At 40.4% G+C, this 22,057-nt stretch overlaps 1 protein-coding gene across 2 annotated transcripts; it reads left to right on the top strand.

The window, feature by feature from the left end:
• The first annotated feature begins 363 nt into the window (after positions 1–363).
• On the top strand, positions 364–21,819 carry LOC144721285 (semaphorin-3C-like). 2 transcript variants are annotated; one of them, XM_078598785.1, is made up of 19 exons: positions 364–744; positions 1,319–1,427; positions 5,852–6,012; positions 6,355–6,417; positions 7,676–7,795; positions 8,900–8,993; positions 11,162–11,281; positions 11,456–11,595; positions 13,541–13,655; positions 14,205–14,274; positions 14,781–14,925; positions 15,875–16,097; positions 16,242–16,330; positions 16,843–16,884; positions 17,083–17,234; positions 17,818–17,885; positions 18,140–18,273; positions 20,328–20,741; positions 20,985–21,819. In XM_078598785.1, the coding sequence occupies exons 1-19, from the start codon at positions 736–738 to the stop codon at positions 21,039–21,041; spliced, it is 2,325 nt and encodes a 774-aa protein (XP_078454911.1). In that variant the 5' UTR covers positions 364–735; the 3' UTR covers positions 21,042–21,819. The 2 variants fall into 2 exon arrangements, with proteins under 2 accessions (XP_078454911.1, XP_078454909.1); XM_078598783.1 differs by having other exon boundaries at positions 365–744; positions 17,077–17,234.
• The last annotated feature ends 238 nt before the right edge of the window (positions 21,820–22,057 follow it).

Below are 22,057 nucleotides of genomic sequence, written 5' to 3'. Positions count from 1 at the left end.
TTTAGAGAAAGCTCATCGGCATGAGAACCACCCCGTTTGTGGGATTAAGTGGCCGAATGTATCGCGATAACCTGATCCGTGTCAAAAACACAAGACAGGCAGCCTGTTGTAATAAGGGACTACAGTCGTGGAATAATCTGCTTAGTACTAAATACCCAGTAGACTGAGTTCTCACAATTGTCGTGGACATAAACAGACGAATCATTGTTTTCCCATGAAATGTATACACTTCGTTATTTTCCCCGCGTTTAAATTTTACAGTCATAAAAAAAAACAAGCGTACACATTACACTAGCAGGAAAGCCTCCGCGTCGCTGGTTAATCATCAACTCGCCGTTTGAATATAAAAAGGGGGGTATTAGGTGGGCTAAAGAGGGACGCCTTTTCTGACAAACTTTTGCAACAAAAAAACGTAGATTTAGATTTTTACTTAAAAGCCACAGAAGACAGGTTTGTTGGTGGCCACCGGGAGAGTCGGCGGACGAATTTTGACGAAACAATTTTTTTTTCTGTGCGCCATCAAACTCCGCAAAGTGCTCTTTTAGAAAAATAATAGCCCATGGAGAGAGCGTGCGATTAGGCGTAGCTACAGAGGAAGACGGCTTGCACGTGGTGTGTGCGCTGGGTTCACAGTCGTGCTCGCTTGTTGCATGCAGCAGGTGAAAATGCCACCGGCGGTTTAGCCACACCATGAACTAACATTCGCTTTTCCGTGGGGCACCTTAAACTTTGAAGATGTGCACGGTATGTATATTATTATTATTTTTATTGTTATACTTTTTTTTGCTTTACGCCTCCAAACTCTGTCGTTTTTTTGGAATTACGTGTGCCTGTGTGTGTCATCGTGCAGTTGACATTCTAAAACCATTTTTTTTCTCATATCATTGGTAGAGGTGTTGTATATTTGTATATATACACACGCTTATTAGCACGCCTCTCAGGGCTGGCCCTGCTGTTTAGTTTGTCTTGCTTTTAGATCTTGCGGGGCTGTCAACTGATCTGTGTAGATGTAAAAATAGAAGCGCATGATCGTATTCTGTTTAGTCACAGGCTGCGGCGTGTGCGCGGCACTGATTAGGGGCTCAGAATAATCACCATTCAGACAGGACGTGAATTAGAATTCGCTAGCAGCTGTTCACCGTAGCCGCCACCCCCCCAAAAAAAATATTTTAATAGCATTCCGTTACAGATTTCACTTTTTTGTAACAATGTTTCCGAGCATTCTGCTTCGCTCCCTAACCACCAGAGGTTTGTGGGCGCTGTGAAAAAAAACTGACCGCGGTAACTTTTTTTTTAAAACGTGTTCTGATCAAACCAGAGGTGTCAGAAAATGGATTGCATCGCGCTGCTCCTCACGCTGGCTATCGTCTGCGCCGGCGGTACGGCTCGACAGCAGAAGGTGCCAAGAATCCGCCTCTCCTTTCAAGGTACAACATCTTTCTCTTTCCGTACTCAGAGAGTTGTTGCAAAACACGTCGTGGGCGCGTGAAAAAAAAATTACAAAAACTGCTATGGTTTAAAATGAAGAACAATGATTTCCTGTCAGTGTTAGCGCATGTGAAAAAATACGATTTTTGTATTCAACTAAAAGTAAAAACAACGAGCTGTACATGTACTGTATTATTATAATATGCAAACAGAGACTGTGGGTGGGTGGGGGGAGACAGCATCTCTATATGGTAAATGAAGCAATCAAGTTTTCCTGGAGTCGTTCAGAGAAATCCAGGAACTGTGCTTTCCTTGTCACGAAACTTTAGGTTTACGCACTGTAGGTGGCTAAGTAGGATCAGCACCGACTGAGCTGAAGAAAACATTCGGCCTTAATCAGCCTCCTTTGGAAAAATATCTCCTCGCACTTGTTATTTTGTCCCCATTGTGGGAGTATTTTTTTTATTCCGCGCGAAGAGAGAAAAAAAATGGGACGTGCGGGTGAAATGAATGTACGTCTTTCACGAAGAGTGCCCTCGTTAAACTTCACTGGCACACTCCCCAAAACGTCAAAAAAGCGCCTCTCCTTTAACCCACCAGTTTGGAATGCCTTTCTAAGACCAACTGCTTTTTTAAGATTCAATGGGAAATACTGGTGGTGGCTTTCATGAAATAGGAAGTCCACAGTTCAATTGTCGCCATTCACGCTAGACATTTAAAACAATTAATAGGCATGAAAAGAGCTTGAAATAATACATCTGTGAGGAACTTATGTCACTCACAGATACAGACACAACGTGATAACCGTTTGAATTAATGTCTACTTTTAATCGAATTTGTCGGGATGAAAATGTGGCTTCATACAGTAAAGGGCAATGAATGAAATTGTGAAATGCTGCTTTGCAAAAAGTTATTATCCACAGCAGTCCATTTTCGAGGTCCTAGCTCCATAAATGAAATGTAAATATTGCCTTCTGAGTTTACACTTTCCAGCACTTTAATTTTTTTCTAGAGGAATTCACACCAGTGGGAGAAAGGCCATTGCATTACATTTTATAACTTTTCTTTAAAATACAATTTGTCATTTCGAAATTTGAGGTTTTTCTTGACCTATCGCACTGAAACGTATAACTTAATAACAGTACTTGATGAATAATTACATTACATTTTGGAAATTTCCTGTGCTCAACTGCATAATACCACGTTGTATAGAGGATGTTGAGAAATTAACAAACTAAACAAGTAAAAGAAAGTTGAAACGATGTAAAAGCACGTATTTGCATTAGAATCGAGCAATAGCAGCTAAAACAAAAATACCTTTGTTCAATCGACTTGGCTCTAAATGTATGAGGAGCACATGATATTGTAAAATAACATGGTGGTACTTAAGGCTCTACCTTTGTCTAAAAAGGTCACAGTGCGGTCCAAAGTAACAAGTGCCATATACAGCCCTTCCTTAAATCGAATTCTCTCACGGTAAACACAGCTACGAATTGTACCGTTGCATGTGACTAATCCACTTCACAGGGTCAATTCATAAGTATAAAAAAAAAATGTTAAGTTCCTATTGTCAACATATCATACTGTACTGCTGATCACCCATGGTCAAGCAACTTCTGGATGAAGCACTTATGAGTTGCTGCCATATCGGATGATACTTTAGGCAAAAATAATAAGAGATTATAACTCATGATCGATTTGTTATTTTCATCAGCCATGGTCAAATCAACTTTTTGGTGAATGGCCAACCCACTACGTGTAAGTTTACATGAATTATTCGACCATACCTCACCAATCTGGAAGACTTTGCTTATTTTTCCAAGAATTTTCTGTTGCGTGTAGTCACTTTAAGATGTTTCTTGTTCATGTTTTTGTTTTGTTGCAGTTGCACCCGAGTCAAGAGCCGCATGGCTCACAGGGTTATACCTATTAAATAAAATTAAACTGAAATCTGGTCAGTTCATGATGGGTCCAGAACATCATCCCCGATATCAATAAATAATGATAATAACCCCGGCTGGGAATAAAACTCAGGTCTGTGGGTTTCTTGTACAGCACACTAATATTCGAGCCACCGTTCCAACCCATCGTGTTTGTTGTAAAATGACTTCTTTAAAAAAATATACCAATTGTACTGTTACATACGTTGTGAAATAGCTGGCCAATGTTTAACTGCTAGATACTCGATGCCTAATGACTCACAGTGCAAGCATTAGTGCACGCTGCTTATTTACCTATTGCAATAACTTAACGTTCATTTGGCCAAATTGCCAGAGATTCTCCTGCTCCTGCTGGAGACCACCCAAGTAAAACCTGTAGTCTATCCAGTGGTCACAAGAGTTAATTAAAGTCCTTTCATTCATCTCTGCACTGGATTGAAACTCATCGTCCCACTGGATTTACACAACACTCCGGCGTACCACAAAGCTTTAGTTCACAAAGCCATCTTAACTGGTCCACAAGCAATGTCGTTTTTAGAAAGGCTTACACTTCACAGTTTAATATTATCGCTATATAGTGTTTCTTAAACGTTTCTAAATTACTTTCTTGCTGCACTACTTGTTTAAGTAAAAACTATTTAATTTTTTTTTTATAGCTCTTTTTTCCAGGAGCGACTGGCCACAAATGAAAGCTCAACGAAGTTGATGATCACGTGGAAATGTATTGCAGCTAAATACTCTAAACGCATGTTTCGAAATGTTGAAAGAAACATCGGAAGACCTGAAAAAAAATCTACACGACTACGGGGATAACATGTAAACTCCAAATATATAGACGCCAGTGTCAGGATCGAACCTACGACCTCCTTCATACCAGGCGAGGGAGTTAACATCTCACCATCGTGGCGCCTTGAGATACTGCCGCGTTGCAATTGTTAGCACCCTGGACTTGCAATTCAGAGGTCGCGGGGTCAATCTCCTGGTGAGGCAGGACAAACAATGGGCGAGCTTCATAAATCCCCCAGCCTCTGTTCACCCAGAAGTAAAATGGGAACACCTAATTTAGTTGGGCGACTGGCACGTTGTATGTGGTGGGGTGAAGTGTGGGTATCCCCACTTCTTTTGAGATGTCTGGCCAGTGGAGGCCCTTCCGACAGCAGTGGCGTGAGAGAGTGATTTTGCTCTTCGGGTTCATTTCATGGACTTTGTCTATTTATAATAAAATTCTTGAGGATATATATATGAGCTGTGTGTGAAATGATGATGATTTTACAGGTTACCTGGAAAATTAGAAAAAGCTAAAAGTGTTGCATCAATGAGAGTTGGGAGGGTGGAGGATTAGACATTTTATGATATACAATAAACCTTACAATCAAATATTCTTCTTTTGTTGCATTCAAGTTCTGCCGGTTCTAGATGTAAGTACATGAAACGCATTTTTCCTTTTAAGCTTTTTTTTTACTCTTTGTGACCGGATGGAATTTTATACCTTCAGTATTATGTTACACTAGTACAGTATACAAGGACCATTTATTCACAGGTACCTGCCATGGAATAACTAATGTATTTAAATAAAACAAATAGCAAGTATCTGCATTGCAGCAAGATGCATTGCATGGACATATATTACGCGTATACTGCATTCACTTTACAATTACGGTACTCTATACAACCGGTGTGTAGGTATATCCAGAAAACCAATGTGTTTTTGGATTAGTCCATCAAACTAAAAATAACAGGATAACATGTTGATGAATGGCACATACATACTGTGGTCTGTCTATGCTTGTGTGCAGTGTTGGTCTGGTCTTGTGTGGTGTGTCCACATATTTTTTTCTCTGCCCAAAGGGGTTTAACTGCGCCAATACAGAACGATAAAAAAAACACAAGAGTGCAGAGTGGCGCCTTTGGGTGCCATTCCCATGGTTATTTGCCAACCACTCCACCTACACTATGTCAAGTTGAAGCACTACACGAATTGACACCAGGCTATTCTTTCCCTCCATGTTTTGAAAGGATGGCTAAACAACAAAAAAACTGGCTTCATCTTTAAATCATTCGGTCCACACATGGTGGGACTACATACTACGCGAGGGTTGCAAACTCATGTCCATAACATTGTTATTTGCTCAATTTGTAAGGTAATCATAATGTATAACACGTCTGTATGATCACGTAAACGTGTATATGATTCGCATACGTGTGTTTCATAATTCTACTACACAAATGAAATCAAGATAATAATGACTAACTTTGTTTTTTTTTATCTTGGCATCTTGTTACCTGTGTTGTCGTGGGGTTTTTTTTTTTAAACAGTACACTTTCATGAAATGGTGGCTAACTTTTTGGCAGCCTTTCAAGAGGTATTAAAAGCTGCCACCGCACGCTGTGTTTCATGGCTTTGCGTCTGGGAGATCTTTAAAAAAAAGAAATGGAGTGAAAGAAGGAATAATTTTTTTTAAATGTGTTCTGCCTACGCTTAGATCTCCTGGCAACTCAGTCTTCAGAGCACTTGCACCCAATGCATGGCTCATCGGATTATCACATCCTTCTGATGGACGAAGACAAGGACAGGATCTATATCGGAGCAAAGGATTACGTCTATTCACTCGATATGAATAATATCAGCAGGACGCCTCTCAAAGTAAGCTATTTGATATCGGCTCGGGCTTTGTTTTAAATACCATCAAAGGCGTCTGAAAACGGATTTACTGCTAAGGTCCCAGATCGTCTATTGTGCGATATTCAAATCGTTAACCGTGCCTGAATCTATCTAGAGGGAGATTGAATGGGTGAACTGTCCCTGTCAATTACTCACAATCTAAAAGTCCACCACCACCTTCAAAAAAATGACCGCTTTTAAGAGCTCCTCTGCATTGGGAACCGCTCCCTGAAAGAGAAGTGAAACAGACACTAAAAGAAACGACTACCGATTGCGCAGACGTGGCTTGCTGTCGACAGCCATTAACATGTTAACACATTTCAGGTTCATTGGCCGGTTGGGCCACTGAGGGAAGAAGAATGCAAACTGGCTGGAAAAAATCCCCAAGTAAGCAAATGTGTGGGTCTCTGATTACGCGCAAACTCAACATTACGTGACGATCTCTTAATAAAAAAAAACACTGTGGCTTTTATAGGATGCAGTAGTTGGAATATGTGATTTGAATTCATATTTGTTCAGTTATTATACACGAGGAGTGGTTAAAAACAGGATTAAGATTAAGGTAATAAAGATTGCCAATATGGACATTAAATCCACCTTGCCCCGAGGGGCCATATTTGTATGGCAATAACAGTAACTTAATTCGTGTCATGGATCACTAACTACAAAACAAGTAAGCATTCGTCTGTTTAGACTTTGATGTGCAGTACTGTTAGCAAAAAGTTGTCCTTTACATGCATATACGGTACACGTTCATATTGAGCACAATGTCGCATGGATACCATTCGCTGGGAACTGTGGGATCGGTGGATATGTCAACGTTTATAAAACATGATCGTGCACAAATAGGGCACTGGACAAAAAAACCAGAGCGAATGAGGAAAACGGTTGTTGAGGGTGCTGTAGAAACACGTTAGAGTGTGTGTGAGATTAATAAAGAATACCTTGATAATTGGTTCTTTACCCTTCTATCTGGCAACAAAACTGACACCTTTTTACAAGGAGTCATGTTTGCATAGACCGCAATACCTGCAGTCATAATACAAACAAAATAACATAACTCTGATAATGTGCACTGTCCTTGAGTTGTGCGCCTTTTGTTATTTTGTTTGTATTATGACTGCAGGTATTGCGGTCTATGCAAACATGACTCCTTGTAAAAAGGTGTCAGTTTTGTTGCCAGATAGAAGGGTAAAGAACCAATTATCATATTTTTACTGGCAAATGAGGTTCCCATAGTAAAGAATACCTTGTTTGAGAAGGTCAGATTTGTGAACATATCTTGAAAGTGACACATTATTTGCTGATAGTGCATTGTCAGTGGTGGACAAGCACAAACAACAACATTAAACACATTCTTCCATAACACGGCCATAAAAGTAAAGTAGATAACAGACAATGTTTCGGGCAATGACCCTTTATGTTTGGATATTTTTTAAAATAGAAAATAACAAGTCACAACATGAATAAATGCACTACTTAGTATGAGCAGCTAATTGATCAGGGCAGTCTGATATGCGACGTACTCTTCCAGTACGATGTGCAAAGCATTCATGTGCAAACTGCATGCAGTAAGGTGCATGCACGAGCAGCACTCTGCATATCCACTGAAGAACCGCGCCTCACTTTGAGAATTTTTTTACAGGATGAATGCGGGAACTTTGTACGAGTCGTGCAGTCATTTAACAGGACGCATCTGTACATCTGCGGCACCGGGGCTTTCCAGCCCATTTGTACTTTCGTCACCCATTCGTCTCTTGCACAGGTAAGCGACTTGGTATTTATTAGCAATGTTAGTGCGTGCGTGCGTGAACGCCCTTGTGCTCTTGAGATCGCTCTGCGATGTGTTTTCATGGTTGTTTACGGTGGTGCGTTGCTCGTCATGATGTCTGACGCTTTTTTGCATCCATGTGCTGAGAGCTTCTCTTGAGTTCCTCAAAGTAAAATATTCGAACGGAACAGTGCCTGAAGAAGCTTCTAGCACGTGGAGCAAAAACGTTGGACGTAATGCTAAACAGTAGATGGTACAACCCGAGCACACATCAAGGAGTTTTATAAACAAAACTTTGCCAATGTGTGGATTATCGTTGACTTGCTTTCTGTTATTTCAACGTGCAAAAAAATGTTTAACAATACGAACGATGTGCCAACGTCACATTACATAATACACACATTATACAAAGAGGCAATCCAGAACTTATATAAAACCACGAAAGCAGGCATTTCTATTTAAATAAATACATAATAGTGGCTTAAATAAAATGGTTTCCCCCTGAAAAAAGTATTGGGGAAGTGCTAATCTCGTGCTATAGCGCTGCGCGAGTGGTGAAAATTCTACTCTCATGGTAGGGAGAGAATGTCCATAAGACAACCACCGTTGACTCCCCACAAAGGGGTTGGCTCATAATTCATCTGAGAGGGCTAAACAGCTAAGCCGACCCCTGACTGGGATTTGAACTTGCAACCTTCCAATTGCGAACTGCACGCTCTAACCACAGTGCCACCCAGTTGAATTAAAAGATGCCTATGCTGCACAATACTACATGGCTGCAGGACAACTCTTCTTATCGGTGGCGATTTGGGAGTCCAATATAGCGATCTTCTAATACGTGATTTATACTCCACGTATCCTCTGGGAAATATAGATAATTACAGATAATATGATCAATAGGGCCATAGATAATTGGGAGTTTTCACGAACAAGCCAACAGCTCCCGCGGATAACACAAATTGCGGGCAAAAGGTGACCACACAATGGGGTATGAGTTCTCATGTACATGTGCTAACCCATACTGCAAATGTAAGCGTGGTAATGTTAATTTATTCGTGATTGACTGCATTATAGTTTATGTGACGTTTCTTTATTTAGAACGTGGAACTAAAAATCCCAGTCGAGAAGGCAGACTCTGGGAGGGGGAAATGCTCCTACAGCCCTAAACTGGAGAGCATTTCTTTCATGGCAAGTAAGTTACGTGACCTTGCGGCTGTGGTAATGAAAACGAATATCTCCTTGCCACTGCAGATTATCTCACACCACGCAACAAAGTACACAAGGTACAAACTGTATAAAATACAACAAGCTCTCTCTCTCTCTCACCCTCTATGAGTGCCACGTCCTCACTCAAAGACATTGGCGATCGTGGCCTTACTTCCACTTAGCTCTGTCCATGGTATTACAAGAACAACATACGTAATTGGACACGTACCGTATTTAAAATATACTTTCGTGTGTTTTTAAAACGTTTCGTCTGCATTATTAGTAAAAAAAAAATCGAATTTAACTCATGGTAATTGCTAATCACGCGGGACTAATTGACCCCAAACACAAGTAACATGTCATTAGTGGTGAAATTAATGAGTGGCAAGCATGAGCAAATATAGACAGATATTCATAATAATTCATAACAATAATTGTTACAATCATATAGTTTTTTTTATTTCATAATCATCTCTGGCCTTCGCACAAGAAGGGCTCACAAGTGATGCCATCACATCTATCCCTCTATTTAAGGAGGATTTCTCCACAAATCTGACTGCTGCCTGATGCAGCTAGTTGTAATTACGGGCGGAACGTCGTACTCAGATTGTAAATGTTGTGGATTTACTCTCCAACACACCGGTGTTGCTGTACTAGTAACGAATTGGCACGTTCTGTTTACGTGACAAACCTTACTAATTGGCTGTGTCGTGTGGTGGCAGGTTTAACGACACATTTATACTTACCCGATCTAATCCAAAAAAACATGATTATGGATCATTATACTCTTAGGTTTTTTTTCCCGGTAAAGTCACGTAGGTAAAAATAAATAATAAAAAATAAAAATAATAAAAATAAAAATAGAAATAACTGGATACAGTAAATCTGGCTGTGACAGTCCCACCTGATGACGGAGACTTGTGTTGCCTCGGAAACGTCGTGATTTATCATTTTATTTCATCTTCTTGGTTCTTTCGGTAAAGTCACGTAGAAGGGAAATAATAAAATAATAAAAATAAAACATTATTTTTTTTTATTACATTATTTTATTTTATTATGTTTTATTTTCATTATTTTATTATTTCCCTTCTACGCAGTCACGAAAGCTTTAAATCGAAATTTTATTTCAATTATTATTTCTATTATTTTTATTTTCATGATTTATTTTTACCTACGTGACTTTACCGAAAAAAATCTAAGAGTATGAATCCTTGCAGTCACGAAAGCTTCAAATCTAGAATCATGGATAATTATCTCACACCTCACAACAATCCCGCAAGGCACAAACTGTATAAAATACAACAACCTAATAATAATAATAATCGTTTTTATGTCATGAAAATGCAACCTTCAAGCAACCTTCAAGCCTTTAATTTGACAGCATTAAAAACGCGATTCTAACGCTGAATATTTTACTCTCAGGCTATGGATATGAACTTTGTGTGACTTTTGTTATTATCTTAAACCTGCAGTGTTCAGCCAGTTTTCAAATCGCTACATATCCATATTTACTTTCATAAACATATTTTTTTAAATGTATATTCAGTTTGAATTCATGCATTTAAATATTAATGTTATGCAGAGTATCTTCAATGTGTCCAATTTCATCAGTTATAGAAAGCTAAGCAGGGCCTAGCTTGGATAGTGCTTGGATGGTTGACCAATGCACAGTAGGTTTCTATAGGCTGCAGGGCTATGTTGTGGAGAGTACAGAGCAGTAACAACATATTACATCGTTTTACTGTATATCTATGCCTCCACATCTATGCTCTTGACCTCCACCAAAAGCACTGACAAGCGTGTTGACCTATGGCCAAGTATTCCCATAAACCACATTGGGGAGACTGTCTTCCAAGCAGTGTGTTAACAAAGAGCTGTACACGTGATTGCTATCAATAGATGTAAATATTTATTCAACCAATTCAATTTTTTTGACGATAATATAGCATGCATCAGTTCTGCAATGACCTGGTTGAGGTTATACGTTTGACTAAACATTCCTGTTTACTACTCATCACTCCATTCATGCTGCCTGAATAAAAAAAAAATCCCCTTTTGTTGTTAAATGGAGTAGAGGTCACAGTTGCAATAAGTGAGCGCTTTATCTTGTGATCTATTGCTCTGTTTTTTTTGTCGTCGATGTTGCGCGAACAGATGAGGAGCTTTACTCGGCGGTTTACACCGACTTCATGGCCACTGACGCAGCCATTTTCAAAACGATGGGAAGGCTTCCCCCGATACGCTCTGACCAGTACAACTCAAAGTGGCTAAACGGTTTGTTGCTCGTGTGTTTTAAAAGCGAAGTCAAGAAAGAAAAAAACTTTTGCGAAAAGCATTTACTCGTCTCACGCAATGCACGCGCTGTGCGAGAGCTATTTTTGTTGTATCCATCTTTAATTATTCACACTTGTAGAGTGCCGTGAAATGCTTGGCCATGTGTGTTTGCAGAGCCGGTGTTTTTGGCCATCCAAAGGATCCCAGAAAGCAGCGACAGGAATGACGACAAGCTTTATTTCTTTTTCCGAGAGAAATCAGCTCACGGGGGGACTGGGAAAACGTCCGTTTCTCGCATTGGGAGAATTTGCCTGGTGACGTTTTATTTCCTTGAATGTGTGAACTTTGCAGACGTATTGTACGACTAAATAATTATACCTCATTGCATTTAATTAGTACTGCAGCACTATTTATAGACAGCCGTAGGAAACTTATAATTAGACTGCGGAAACCGAATATATACTTTGTCAATTGGCCCCAAGAGGCAGATTTAACAGAAACCTGAGGAAGGATTTACATTTTTTTTATGGATGTTATTTTTAGAAACTGATCAGTGACTATATGCAGTACACTGCAAGTTAATTTTCAAGCCCTTTGTAAATATTAAGACAATTACATTTATGAAAATGTATATTCTCCACAACTTTCTACATTAAATAATACTTTTTTTTTAAATCCTCAGGAAGACAGAATTACTGTAAAAAAAAGTGCAATAGAATAGCTGTCGTTCAGACATCCACCAATTTTCCTATAGAATTTTACTTTGCAGGCATTTCTATCAAGTTACCTGATGACATGGTCAACTGAGATCTATTAGCACATAAGCATATTCAAAACTCAAGCTCCAGTCGCCACCTTTTGGCAGCATTAACACATGTTAAAACTTGCAATCACTACATTGTGGTCCAGTATACTCAGTGAAGCGGTGGTGCGGTGGTGAGCGCACCGCACTATTAACTCAGCAACCTAAGTTCAATTCTCGACCATGAGTTCCATCAGTGGCGAGTGATATCTGAACAAGGGTCAGTGGGCGGGGCTAGAGATGAAATTTGCATGTAAATGTAAGATTGAGTAAATCTTGACAAACGAAGCTGTGGGGGTGGCCATTGTATTGTGAGAGATTTGCATGTCAATGTAAGAAATTTGCTTGTAAATGTAAGCTCGGAGAGAGCTCGGAAAGAGCCATTGCCACATGGAGGTGGAAAAGTATGGCAAGCTGCCATTTAATAACACAGCTAACGGTGGCTGTGTTAGTGAATGTAACTCAGAGAGTCGAAATCACCTACAGACGTGGCCAGATCAGAAATCGCTGCAATCCTCAAAAACACTAAGACACCTACGAGCAACATCAGCAAGGATGAGCGCCTTGAGCTTTCGCAACTAAAAAAGAGAAATGACATAGTCATCCTCTCAGCCGACAAGGGCAATGCCACTGTCATCATGGGCAAAACCACATACAATAACAAAATTCAGGACCTACTTAATGATGGCAGCTATACCAAAATCAATAGAGAGCCTACCAACCGCCTGGTTACGAAAACCAACAACACCATTGGGCTACACCCATCTCAAATCTTAATAACTCCCTGACTTAGCAGCGCTCTCGTTATATTTTTCACCTGATGACGATTGCTTGTGTTGCAATCGAAACGTCGTGATATTGTTATTATTTTTATTCATTTTATTATTTTTCTATCTACGTGGCTTTACCAACAGAGCCAAATAATATGAATTCCTGCAGTCACGAAAGCTTTAAGTCAAGATTTACACTTTTTTTTTACTATTTCATTTTACCAGGAGTGGCCCACTGAGCTATATGGCTCGTTTTCAGAAGCCACCTGGCCACAAATGATAGCTCAACGAAGTTACTTATCATGTGGAAATTTATAGCAACCATACACTCTAAATGCAAATGTGGAGGGAAAATCCGGAGGACCCAGAGAAAATCCACACGACCACGGGGAGAGAGACACGCAAACTCCAAATGTACAGCAGGCGTCATGGTCGAGATCGAACCCACGACCTCCTGTATACCAGGCGAGATAGTTAACATCTAGCCACCGTGGCCCCTGATGTGCCATTGATTGACACAAAACTACATAATGCATGCGGCAAAATAATCAATAAAAGTTGTTGATAGGAATAACACGTGAAGAGTGAAGCATGCAGGTGCCTATCTACATTAACCCGCTGCCCCTTGTGCGGAATCTTTTACCGTGAGAGCCTGATGACTGAACGACCCTGAACGGTTACTCACAGAACGATGCCGGCGGTCAGCGCAGCCTGGTCAACAAGTGGAGCACGTTTGTCAAGGCGAGGCTGGTCTGCTCGGTAACGGACAGCACAGGCATAGAGACGCACTTTGATGAGCTTCGTAAGTCGTCGTGCCTACATCCACAGCACGGGAAGCACATCAAATGAGTGAAACCTTTTGCAGATATCATCATCACAATCCCCCCCCCCGATGTAACAATCCAGCCAGCGCCTGCACACGAGCTGATTTCATCGCTCCATCTCCCCGGGGGACGTGCTCTCTCGTGCGCATTCCGTTTGTCACTATTGTTGACCATCGGTCATTGTCCCTTCGAGTGACACGTACTGCGCAAGCCCAATGTCCATTCTTAATATTTTAATTCTGTCCTTAATCCATTCGCTTCTCTTTCTGCCTCTGAATGTGGTTTCAAGCATGCAGCCCTCGCACGCTTTCTATCTTGAAGAAGAATCGTATATGAGTTATCGAAGGCAGAATCAGGTCACGTGGGAGTTGCATGCGGGGTTCAACTTGTGCTAATGGGAACTCAGACGATGACGTTGTTGTTGTGTTCTATCGCAATGCAAATTATGTAGTGATGATGTAATATGGGTTATAGTCGTGTTTGAAGTAAAGTGCTAAACGACCTCTACCTGTACCTTTCCATTGCAGAGGACGTTTTCATATTAAACACAGAAGACATGAGGCAGCCCATAATATATGGATTATTCAGTACTGCTGGGTAATGAACAACTGATTTGTGTCTCACTTTATGCATTACATATACTGTACGTATCACTTTGTGTCAACATAACACATTCACATTCTATGTTTGTTCCATTACGAGTGGTAAATATATATAGGGTGCTTAAAAAAATGTTAACACGTATATGGGATTATCGTTTTTAATGGAAAAGAATGGAAAATAAATTTTAACATGACAACAAATGTACGTTAATAGCTTCAAAAAGTCTCGTTCGCCATCATTGTCAACACATGCCTGGAATCTTCTCCAGGTGGTCTCCAGAGCCCGGGGGCACATTTCTCGTGGTGTTGTTTCTTCTGAGCTGAAAAAAAAACATTCTCAGAAGTGTTAACATGTTTTAAAGCACCCTGTATATGTTATTGCTTATTGTCTATGTACTTTTCAAATGCTATAGACCTTTAGGGAAAAAAGTCCATGCAATGAGGGTAAATGAAGTGTTCCAAAATACTTAATCTCGCATACATTTTATTTTATTCCGTTAGATCTGTATTCAAGGGTTCTGCTATCTGCATATATAGCATGGCCGAAGCACGGCAAGTGTTCAACGGGCCTTTCGCACAAGTCGAAGGACCTGGCTATCAGCAGCTTCCATACCAAGGAAAGATCCCATACCCAAGGCCCGGAACAGTAAGCCATGACCTCGCATTTCCATTTGAGCATGTGCTACCGTGGTTTAACATTGAACGAATGATATGTGACAAGTGAAATTATACAGAGCAACGGGAAGGCACTGAATCTTGAAAAAAATGTTAGCTAATTAAAATAAAAAAGCATCAATAATAATAATACTCAGTATTCCAAAACGGGTTTGGGATGTTGATAAATATTTGATTCACGATGCATGCAACATTAAAGGATCACATATTTTAATGAAATGTTCTGGAAAACATATGACTGAACTGGTTGATGGATGGTGCAAAAAAAAACATGACTGCGGTCCAGTTTAATCGCTGTAATTGTATTACTTTATCATTGCCTGTGGATTGTTTTTTTGGCAAGAGTTTAAGATAAAAATCCTAACGGTCAAAATGGATATATAAATAGACAAATTGCCGCCAGCATGAAGCTAATTATGTTGAACACTAAGTGCAATTCATTGATTTATTTATACCTGCATATTTTTTTCCACAAGTTCACACGGATTTAGAAATACACGTTGACTGAAGCTGAAAATCCACTCTTACATTAATATTTGAGCGATAACCTAGCAACGCTGGCGGACATTCCACTGAGGATGCTTGTGACTGAGGCACATCGATGGTGTACGCAACAATATGTGCAAATCTTCTTGGTTCTTTCGGTAAAGTCACGTAAAATGGAAATAATAAAAATAAAACATTATAAAATATTGTATTATGGAAATAATAAAATAATAAAAATAAAGCATAATCAATTTTTATTTTATTTTATTATTTCCATTCTACGTGACTTTACCGAAAGAACCAAGAAGATGAATCCCTGCATTCACGAAAGCTTTAAATCGAAATATGTGCCAATTCCAGATTTGTTGTCTTTCTAAAAGCCAACACGATTTGCCTCTGGAGAATCAAATCTGTGTCTAATGTATCAATTGCAGTGCCCAGGAGGAACATTTACACCTTATCTGAAGTCCACCAAAGATTTCCCTGAGGAAGTGGCCAATTTCATACGGAATCACCCACTCATGTACAACCCCATCTACCCCATCGCCAAGAAGACCTTGATCATGCGAGTAAACACAGACTACAAGATCACTAAAATTGCAGTCGACCGAGTTGTGGCTGGGGATGGCACTTATGACGTCTTGTTTCTCGGAACAGGTATTTGAATTCTCTCGTCACTAATTAACACTTCCCACTCCTTGTTTTGATTTTGCCCTCACTGGATGCCAGAGGGATGCTAAACGCATACAAACATGACCATAATTTGCGCACCATTAAATGGAATACGATTTTGTTTTGCAGACATTGGAACCGTGCAAAAGATAACAGTTTTGCCAAAGCATGACGGCCTGTCCGAGGAGCTGTTTTTGGAGGAGGTAGATGCTTTCAAGGTAAGTGTCAATCAGTTTCACAAATGAATCATCAATTACCCTCGGTTGCAGTAAAGAAAATGTAATCATCCTGATGATCAGCCACGACCAATCCACTGCTGGATGAAGGCTTCCCCAAGCTTTCGCCATCCCTCACCGTCCTGCGATGCAACAATCCACCCAGCGCCCGCTCGCGAGATAATTTCATCGCTCCATCTCTCCGTTCGATGTCCTCTCAGACGCTTTCCACGCCTTGGCTTGCCACTTTCGCTATTCTTGACCAACGGGCCATAATTTCTTATCGTGACATATCCAGCTAAAATAACAGAATTTTCTTTGCAGTTTGAATGAGGTATTTAACGTGTGTTTATTCTCTAATCCATGCAATCCTCTTTCTGTCTTTTAATTTAATTCCAAGCAAGCAAAAGTAAGAGTGAATGTGGGTATCTCGATGAAATCGTTTAGGTTCTACACACTTCATATTCTGGAACAGGATATATATATGAATCCATGTAAAATTGCTTACATTACAGGTTCCAACACCAATTCTCTCCATGAAAATATCTTCGAAAAAGGTACACAAAATCACACATCACGTACAAATTTTGACTCACGTGCACAATGTAAATGACCACAGGAAACACGTGCAAGAAGACAATGCCATCTCACTAACTTTTTTGAGGGAAAAATAAAGCGCAAAACAAAATCAATCCCGCGCTGAAGAATTGTCTTTAACAAGGACACTGCACGGCCGCTTATTTTCACAGCAACAGCTGTTCATTAGCTCGGCGAAGGGCATCACCCAGCTTGCTCTGCACCACTGTGGCATCTATGGCAAGGCGTGTGCCGAATGCTGCCTCGCAAGGGACCCATACTGTGCGTGGGATGGACAGCAGTGTTCCCGATATTACCCAACAAACAAACGGTGCGTGTCCGAATCCTCAACGCGGCCGCGTGCTGCGCAGCTGCAGCTCGCGTGCATTCCCCCGTGCGCCTTCCGATGTACCTGTGAAAGCTGAGGCAGCGTAATTGCGGGCCAACTTTTCATAGCCAGCATTTTGTGGAGTCCATTATAATGTGCACGGTGCCTGCGCACATTGCGGCATTATGAAGACGAGTGATTGCATGCTTGCCCGGCGTGCATGTTATGAAGATAATAAACATTAAAAACTCTTTATCTTTTTGGAAATGTCACACGCCAGTTGACGCCATTACACAACGGATAATTTTAATTAAAAATGTTACATAACGAACTTTTATAAAAGGTAAAGATCCAGCCGTGCAATTGCTTGCTCGTACCACTGCTGGTGTAGATCACTAAGGGTGATCTACACAAGGAATTTGGTCTACTCTTCCACATTGACTGGATGTGTTAATAGGCAACATTAATTGATATATGTACATTAACCCATGCATTAACAACAGGATTATGTTCATCACATTGATGTAAATGTACAATGCATAAGGACAGAAATATATAATAAGATATATATATTTTACATTTGCAGGAGGAGAAGGCGTCAAGACATAAGGCATGGCAATCCATTAACAGAATGTAAAGGATTTAATGTAAGATGTAAGTGCTCGTTACCAAAGTATTATTACGTACAGCATGAAGGCACAATCATGATATGGTTTACCAAACTGTAAAGTGAAGAGCTGGGTTTGGAGGTCGCCCGACACTTTTGCCGATTCCCAGTAACAACAATTCACATATTGCTCGGCCTCTACTCGTCGACCTTTCATATAGTCACACGTGACAATTAAATGTATTTACATTGGCGAATGTGATCTTTGAAGTGTGGACTAGTTCCATGGTGTTATACGCAGCATACAGGGAAGCTGTGGAATCTCGGCAGTTCGGAGTAGAGGGAAGCAGCGTGTTCTTGGAGTGCGTGCCCAGATCGGCGCAGGTGTCTGTGAAATGGATTGTGCAGCGACGTGACACGAAGAGAAAGAAAGAGGTGCGTATTTTTCGATTTAAAGCTTTCGTGACAGCAGGGATTCATCTTCTTGGTTCTTTCGGTAAAGTCACGTAGAAGGGAAGTAATAAAATAATAAAAATAAAATTAAAAACATTTATTATGAAGGGAAGTAATAAAATAATAAAAATAAAATAAAAAACATTTATTATGTTTTATTTTTATTATTTTATTACTTCCCTTCTACGTGACTTTACCGAAAGAACCAAGAAAAAAAATAGGTGCGTGTTTAACTGCACATCTCAATCGTGACATTTCACTTTTTTGCACAGCTGAGTTCAGTTTACAATTATTATGTAATGGGTGGTAAAACACTATATATATATCTTCTTGGTTCTTTCGGTAAAGTCACATAAAAGGAAAATAATAAAATAATAAAAATTAAACATAATAAACTAATATTATTTTCCTTCTACGTGACTTTACCGAAAGATCCAAGAAGATGAATCCCTGCAGTCACGAAAGCTTTAAATCGAAACTATATATATCTTTACCCAGAGGAAATTTCGAGTGCTTTTATCCACCCTAAAACCCATCAATTAATCAAGAACAGTGAAATTTGCAACCAAAGCATTTTGAAGCTTGAGTAGGCCTGATCCACGCAGAATGTGTGCATACTTTAGTAGAATTCTGGCATGAGTAAGACATTCTGAAAAAGTTTTTTTCTATCCAAATTTAACGCAAGAGATTTTTGTCACGATTCACCTCACAGAAAGAGTCGAGCTGAATTGCACACGAAATCCTGCAGTTGAGGGAGTGCCAATGGGAAACATTCTTTTTCTCTCGGCATTGCAGTTTCCTCTCATGCAAAACACCCTGTGAAGTTAATATTTCTAAATCTTGATCAGAATCTTCATTTACACTGGAAGAATCCAATGAGCTATGAAGTTATTTTCACAGTTGTCCAGTAGGACTCTGCAGCAGCAAAAGAAACATCAGCAATAACAATAATATCATCATCCAAAGAATCACTACAATCGTAAATAACATCACTATCAACATAATCCTTGGCTTTGTGTTCAATATATTTATCACCATAAATTCCTGCATGCGCATTTGTCTCCATTTTGCTACTCTCTAAAATGTCGGAAAGCGCAAAAACAATGAAAGAAAAGTGGCAAAATGTGTCCATTTCTGTGTGGAGTCGACTGTTATTGAATTCATGTGCAATGGGTCTAAGTAATTGCAACAATGGCCAATCCTCTAAAAGGTGGAACAATTACTGCCAAAATCGCTCCATGAATTTAGCCCACTGTCTTCTAGATTTTAAACACCAGATGAAATACTATATTAAAAACTTTGTATTGAAGGGACAAGAATGAGAAATCAATCTTAGCACGAAATACAATGGTGAAAATGGTGTATATTCTTTGGTTCTGTCGGTAAAGTCACGTAGTTATTTTATTTGATTTCTAACTACGTGAGTGGATTCCTGCAGTCACGAAAGATTCAAATCAAGAAAAGGGTGTAATTTATTTGAATGTTGGTTTGAATTTTTGTTCACCTTTTGTTTTTTGAATACCCAATATATTCCAATTGTGCAATCAGCACCATGTAATGACACTAACATTTCATTCAGAAATGTCAGCGCCATGGTGGCGAGATGTTAACTACCTCGCCTGGTATACAGGAGTTTGATCCCGACCTTGACGCCTGTATATTTGGACATTGCATGTTCTCCCTGTGGTCGCGTGGATTTTTCTCCGGGTCTTCCGGTTTTTCCCTCCAAATTTAGAAACATGCGTTTAGAGTCTGTTGCTGCTATACATTACCACATGAGCTATCATTTGTGGCCAGGTATATCGCTCAGTGAGCCTTACCTAGTAATACAAACATTTTTTTTAGTTTAACTGCCACTTAAGATCCCCGTTTAATCGTGGGCAGATTTTTTTTATTCAAAACAAATGTCAACGTTGCCAACTCAGCGCTCTGACCTTCAAGCCATTTGGCCAGCACAGATATAAATATAGATAATAATGTTCTATTAAACTTCTGTTGTGCTCACTAACATATACGCTGACGGGATTTCATTTTAGGTTATTTACAATTCCAACATAATGCAAACGGAGCGAGGGCTCCTGTTTCGCGTGCTGCACGCAAACGACAGCGGGACGTATTACTGCCTCACCGTGGAGTACAACTTCAAGCACACCGTGGCCAAGTACAGCCTGATAGTCATGGACATTGCGATGGCCAGCGTCTTCATGGGGGAGGATCCCCACAAGCCCTGGCATCCGTCCCACCCCTCCAGCGTTGCACACGGTGCCCAGTTGCCCTACAAGGACTTCTCTCAGCTGCACGACCACCCGGGCATTTTGGCCGGCATCAGCGCTTGCCAGCAGCCACAGAGGCAGCCCGAGGCAGGGCCAGACACGCAGGCCGACGAGAGACGCCTGAAGGAGCACGAGGAGAGGACAAAGAGAAGGGACAGGAGCCAGAGGAGGGTCGTGGTAAAGAAGTCGTGATGGCATCTTCGGTGCCGTAGCCATTCTAGCTAACAATTCTGGGGCTTTTTTTTTTAAAGATGATCTTTTATTTTTAGATGTTGTTAGTTTCATGTTAGATTTTAGATTTGTTTTTGTATAACTTGTGTAAATAATTATTAGCACATTTTCTGTTGCATTTAAAGGGTGTGATTAGGGCTACTCTATGACATTTGTAAATTAATGATATTATCGCTGTTGTTCACCCAGCAGTACAAGTGGGAAGACCATACTGAGTCGATCGACAGGCCACGTGTGGTGGGGTAGAGTGTGGGTAACTCTCACCTCTTTCAAGACGTCTGGCCATGGAAGTATGCCTAAATACCATGGAGAGCAGCTCACCAGAGGCCCTTCTGCCAGCAGTGGTGCCAACAAGCAATTGCAAGGCTGCACCTTTTACCTTTTGTTCAGCAGCCCTTTGCCAAGGCTTCTTTTTTGTTGTTGGGTTATTCACCCCATTAATGGCAGGCATCGTTCTGAAGGGATCGCCTTCGCACGCAACAGTCATGCACTGCTCGCGACGCTGATGCGGCAGCCACTGCTGCATTGCGACTGCGGCATTGTGGAGAGGACCGCACACAAAAGGCTCAGCGGTGTGCGCGTGCGCTCTTCCACTCGATTTACCAAACAGGCACTTCTTTAATTGTGTGTGTGTAGACGTCTCTCGGCAGATTGTTTACTTTGTCTCCACACTGTGGGAGGGGACCTAAATTTATGTTAAACTTTATTCGCACCGTACGTAGCCAACCGTGCTAATTGGAGGTGCGGGGGGGGGGGGGAACTTACACACACAAAATCAGTTCTAAAGAAATGGGTTTTCAATCTATATTTTAAAATGCATAGCCCCAGTGGCTTCCTAATATCGTAAGGAAGAGCGTTCCAGACGGCTGCAGTGACCGCCTAAATAATAGGACGTGAGAGCACCCATAGAGAGTCGTAATACTTCTCTCTAATACGATGCTCTAATGCAGAGCATCGTGTTAGAGCATCGTAATAAAGATGCCGCATGGATTAACTGTGAAATAAAATGAACTACTGTCCTGTACTCCATTTTTCTCTGATATGTTCCTTTTTCATTCGTCGATCATGCAACTAATTTTATTCGACTTGAAACCATAGATGCGCATTTGCACAACATCATTTGTACACTGACAATGATGGTCTCTTCTTCTTTTTTTACGCAAAATACCGAGGAAACGTTTTTTAACCCTTCCTTTAGAAGTGGCGTCCAAATTGTTTTGCATAGAATTTCACAAAGCTATAAAATTAAACCTGAAACAATA

Source organism: Lampetra planeri, chromosome 11, assembly GCF_965212315.1.
Source record: "Lampetra planeri chromosome 11, kcLamPlan1.2.h2, whole genome shotgun sequence".
Classification (NCBI taxonomy): Eukaryota; Metazoa; Chordata; class Hyperoartia; order Petromyzontiformes; family Petromyzontidae; genus Lampetra; species Lampetra planeri.
Note: the sequence above shows the minus strand (reverse complement) of the source record. Positions and strands in the feature narration are given on the sequence as shown.

Coding starts and splice junctions, on each gene's coding strand:
- LOC144721285 (XM_078598783.1), top strand. Junction 11,282..11,455: donor CAACTCAAAGTGGCTAAACG/GTTTGTTGCTCG, acceptor GTGTGTTTGCAG/AGCCGGTGTTTTTGGCCATC. Junction 14,275..14,780: donor GGATTATTCAGTACTGCTGG/GTAATGAACAAC, acceptor TTATTCCGTTAG/ATCTGTATTCAAGGGTTCTG.